The 5,221-nt window shown below is 48.3% G+C and overlaps 1 protein-coding gene across 1 annotated transcript; it reads left to right on the forward strand.

Annotated features, from left to right (window-relative positions):
- The first annotated feature begins 1,291 nt into the window (after window positions 1-1,291).
- Window positions 1,292-4,703, forward strand: LOC109780788 (uncharacterized). Its single transcript, XM_020339369.3, has 2 exons — window positions 1,292-2,670; window positions 4,401-4,703. Exon 1 carries the CDS (start codon window positions 1,400-1,402, stop codon window positions 2,651-2,653), a length of 1,254 nt encoding a protein of 417 aa, XP_020194958.1. The 5' UTR covers window positions 1,292-1,399; the 3' UTR covers window positions 2,654-2,670; window positions 4,401-4,703.
- Window positions 4,704-5,221: the final 518 nt, after the last annotated feature.

Consider the following 5,221-nt stretch of genomic DNA (forward strand, 5'->3'; position numbering starts at 1 on the left):
TCGAGGCCCCCGTCAGCAAGCGCCCCAGGTAGGATTGAGGCGCCACAAGGAGCCTCGCGAGGCCCTCTCGCGGGGCGGTCTCCCGAGGCCCCTCGCGGATGCGAATGAGTCAAGAAGCTGTAGCCCAATCGCGCAACAGACGTCCTCACGTAGGTGACGCGCGCGGCGACGAACGACAACAGAGGTCGTGCCAGCAGGCGCGGATGTGGAGGTTTTCCTCTTTCGTGCTAAGGGAGCAAGGCCAGCCTCCGGTTCCCAAAGCAATCCCCAAAGGTTGCCTGATCGGTACAAGAGGACCAAGACGACGGGCGCGCAGGGAGGAGGTCATCACCGAGCCCACCAGCGTGTCATGGAAGAAGGCTTTGCAGGCGAAGACCACAATTTGTAAGGATAGACTGTCCCCCTTCAAAATTGCCGTTGTGTGGCAACCATTCCTGCCAATGTTTTCGAGGGAATAGGACCAAGACAAGTATAAAAGAGGGCAGGGTGCCGCCGTAGCAAGGGTTGACCAATTCTGGACTCCCCACAACTCATGTACCCTCATTCTCCCTCGCGAGAGCAATCCAATGACCAAGCAGGAGTAGGGTTTTACACCGCAAGGTGGCCCGAACCTGGGTAACTGCTGTGTCTCCGGCCGTCCCCGCACGCTCGCTCTCGGCGTAGTCTCACCATGGTTAGTTGCAGGAAGGAGTAGGGCGTGAAGAACCAGCGCACCCCAGAGTTCGAACTTCTTGGGTCCCCGGAGCCCCGATTCCGACTTACTACTCAATTTTCAGTTTTAGCACTAAAAGTTTCAACTATCTAGAATTGCCATCCTTCTGTTAAGCATGTGCTTAGAAATGACAGTCGGCACCTTTATCATCGGTCAAAGACCATTGACCGGGGTAATTTGGTCATTTCACTCTGGTCAGTGGCTTTTTGACCGTTACCATACGATGGTGAGTTGCATTTTTTAGCGCACATTTAACAAAATGATGACACTTTTGAGTTGTTGAGACTTGTAGTGGCAAAATGAAGGAGTGTGACACAACTAAAGGCAAAATAGATAAAAAGACCATTGTGTTAGTAAGTAATTTTGGTCATGCGCTGTATTGAATTAGCACGAAAAAGCATAGCGATACGGATGTGAATGAGAAGAGTTCTTTTTTAGGTAGAATCAGAATAATTCTTTATGCGGCATCACAACAATTAAGCAGAGCACTTCAAATTTCATATTTCAAAAAGAGCTCAACCAAGGTGAGTGGTGTGTCAAGTTCAAAATATAAAGGTGAGTGATGTGGTCAACAATACTACTGTAGGCTGGTGCTTTTCCTTCCCAAAGCCTGACCCAAACGTACTCCGTCCCTGCTACCTCCCTCTGTCCCTCCCTGCTACTGCTCCTTCCTTGCAAAGCCAAACCATGGCCCGACCATCTCTCCCTACGCCACCGCCGGTGAAGGAGCCACAGACGGTGGCTGCGAAGTCGGGGACAACGGTCGATGCCCTCCCCGTGGACAGCCTCCGCAACATTCTCCGTCGCCTCTCCCTCGCCGACCTTCTCCGTGCCGCCCTCGCCTGCCACCGCTGGCGCCGCGTCGCCGCACGCTGCATCCCCCGCACCGCTCCTCTCCTCGGCTACTTCTTCCACCCCACCGCCACCGGTTTGCCAGCGCCCCTGCACTCGCAATCCAAGGAGATCGATACCCCCGCCGTCTTCGCTCCCTTGGACGCCTCCTCCCCGAACCTCTCCCTCGACTTCGCTCCGGGGGCCTCCCGCTACGTGCTCCACGACTGCCACCAAGGCCTCCTGCTTCTCGAACCGTTCGCGTCGCTCCCCAAGGGGACCATCCCACGCTTCCTCGTCCTCGACCCGGCCACCCGCCGCCGCGTGCTCCTCCCACCGCCACCGCGCGACACGGTGCCCGACGACCACCGCTGGCGCCGCTCCAGGTACTACGTCGGCTCCGCACTGCTCTCCCGCGCGCACCCGAGCAAGCTCTGCTTCGAGGTCGTCTGCTTCGCCATCGACGGCGGGCGCCCGCGCGTCTGGGTCGCGTCCGTCGACGACGGCCGATGCAGCTGGCGCGCCCACCCGCGGACCATGGAGCTAGAGGTCGATTTCGACCCCTGGTTGTTCGAAGGGCGCTGCGTGCACGCCGCCGGGAAGATCTACTGGCACATCTGCAACTCCTACCGCATGCTCGTGCTGGACCCTGCGACACTGCACTTGTCCTACCTGCTGGCGCCGGCTGTACTGTCCGACCATTTCTGCACGTACCGCGTCGGGGAGACGCCGGAGGACGGCCGGCTCTGCCTCCTGGCCGTGGGGAGTCGTTCGAGGCAGCTGCAGCTCTGGGTCCGCGCGGAGGCCAGAGGGAGCGACAATGGGTGGTTTCTGGAGAGGGAGATGCTCAACATGCGCGTGGTGTGGGACGCAGTGCCAGGCCTGCCCAATGACCTCGCCCACAGGATCTTCAGTGTTTGGCCCAGCGACATGGACGCGGGGCGTACCGGGAAGGTGTTCATCAGAACCATAGGATATGGGCGCTACTCCTTACATCTGGACACCGCCAAGATTGAGCCCCTGCACACCAAACATGGCAAGGAGTACGGCCACCCGATCTATGCCTACTTCCTCGCGTGGCCGCCTGCCTTCCTCGCTCCAGAATACTGACGACTTTCTGGTGATTGGTAAAACCTCCTTCCCTCTTCAAGATGCCACTCATCGATGTTGCTTGATCATGAGCTTAATTCCTCAGTTCATTTCCTATGTGGCTGCCTTGAGGTTTCGATATATGCTGGTGATTGTGAAGCAATCATTCCAAATACATGTCTGTTTTAGAATTTCTAGTCACGATCTCTTTCTCGATTCCTCTAGTTTTGGATATATGCCGGTGGTAGAAGGTCTAATGCATACGTATAGTTTCTTCCTTTGCGTGGATCATAGTCTCTAGCTACACTGTACACATGTTCATTGCTATCCTGGTCTGTCATATTTGGCACGCCAAAGCTTTCGCAATTCGATGGAGTTTGAAATAAAAAACTAATTTTTTGGTAGGTTTTAGGAAATTCTCAAAAATTGGTAGTTTTTCGGAACCCTAACCCTTATTACGGTAGTTTTATGATATTTAATCCTTTAGTTACTTATTACAGTGGCTGGGGCAGGCCGCTTGTCATTGTTAGATGTTAGCTTATATGCAACCTCTAGAATTCCAAAATGCAAGCTGGTTGCTTTATTATTTTGAAAAGAGGGGTGATTTTTTTTAAAAGAGGGTTGGTTAATTGTTCAGTGAATTGAAGGTAAATGTGTTTATATAATGGGAATTTTATGAATTTTATATGCTTTGTTGATTGTTTGGAATCCGGCCTTTTATTTGTGTTTTCCTTGTACCAAAAGAATAGATCTTGTGTGTTATGGATATTGTACCAACAAATAAGTACTCCCTCCGTCCTATAATATAATAGCATTTTTGACACTACACTAGTGTAAAAAACGCTCTTATATTATGGGACAGAGGGAGTACTTTATTAATGGCCCTAGCACAGTAACGTACATAGCGAATTAGTATGTGGGAGTGGGATTTATGTGCATGATATCTGTCAATCGTTGAGAGTTATACAAGTCAGCATGTTTTATGGTTGCAACGTGATTGTTAACTAGTATTTTTGAACAGTACTTGTGCTTGCATTTGTTAATTTCTCATGGTAGTTTGGGCAAGATAGATGTCATTTGTAAAACATATGTCATGCATGCACTTTGATTTGTTGAATGAATCAAATATTGCTATTTGGTACAGCCCTTAACAACTAGAACAAATAAAATAAACATTTCTACTTGTTCTGCCACTAACCATTAGCTAACCATTAGCTAAACTCTGACTGAAAAAGTGGAGAGCTGGAAATAACCATAACGGTGCGTTTCCTAAAGTTTGGCCTTTTTTTTTATTGAATGACTAAAATTTGTTCACTTAGAAGAGCAAAGAAACCTTAATGTTGTTCATCGTCTCATTAGCACTTACATATATTTTTTCCTTGGAAGTACCTTATATTTCGAAAATTTTATTGCTTGAAATCATTAAATGCTAGATCAAGCAGTCTTTTGCTTTACTTGTACACGGGCTTAATGTTTGTAATTGCAGTTTGCTTGTACATAGACATGGCTTAATGTTCTGAATAAGAATCTACTGGTATATAGTTTGTTCAGTTTAATAAACAGCCCAATTGATAGAACACTCTTCTCATAATACTCAGCATTTCTCAACTGTTTCAGTTTTTGTAACGCCATCCACATAAACTTAAATTTCTTTTTGCTTATCATATCAGTTTACTTTTGTCTGATGGCCTTCGAATATGTTCATGGTGCGATAATGGTTTGATACACTGCAAATTTGTGGCTTATATCTGCTATTTATGTGAATCAGGTTCCTGACTTCTGAGATGCGGAATCAGCACAGTTTTCGTTTGAAGTCAGCTGGAATCCTATCACTACTGGGTTCACTAATGCCATCTGCACCTTCACTCAACGCAAGAGGAAGAAGCTCCCATTACCTTGTTTAATTAGACTATCTAAGCAATGTCGCCAGCTCCTATATTTGTATTTTGTCTAAGCATCATTTGGACCTGATATTCTCAAGACTGTTATCTGAGCATCATTTGGACCTGATATTCTCAAGATTGTTTTATCTAAGCATGCCAGTAATATTTATCGCACTTTTGACTCTTAACATTCTGTTCTCCTGACTTGTTGAACTCCATGGTTGTGTATCGTGGACGCACATCCAGATTTAATCGTCTCCGTAGGGACAGGTCCAAGTCTTGAATCTAGGTAGTTCGACGTTCTATCTTAGTTTCAGCACTGCTCTTCAGCGAATTTGTGTAGCTTATCTTGTGCATTCATAGTTTTGAGCATTCAGCAGAAGACAAAAAAGTTTAATCAATGATCAATAGGTAGTATGCTTTGTGCGCGAAGCATATACGTACTAGATACAGATGCTCGCTGGACTGGAAACGGGCCACCCTGCGGCGAGCCAACTTTGACGTCGGGAAACAGACCACGTTAAAGCTGAACTCAATTTGTTTCCCAGGCTGGGGCAAAGCCATTTGTGGTACCAAAGGGCGTACCGTGTAAGCCAAAGCTGAGTAAAAGCCCCTCAAAAAAAAAACTGAGTAAAAGCAAGGGTGTGTTGTCTACATACTGCAGGACCGGACTGTGGGCTGACCGAAGATAAAGGATGGTGCCGGA

This window comes from Aegilops tauschii, chromosome 5 (genome assembly GCF_002575655.3).
Source record: "Aegilops tauschii subsp. strangulata cultivar AL8/78 chromosome 5, Aet v6.0, whole genome shotgun sequence".
Lineage (NCBI taxonomy): Eukaryota > Viridiplantae > Streptophyta > Magnoliopsida > Poales > Poaceae > Aegilops > Aegilops tauschii.

What these genes read in the sequence shown, in the direction of transcription:
- LOC109780788 (XM_020339369.3), top strand. Translation starts at nt 1,400, where the DNA reads ATGGCCCGACCATCTCTCCCTACGCCACCGCCGGTGAAGGAGCCACAG.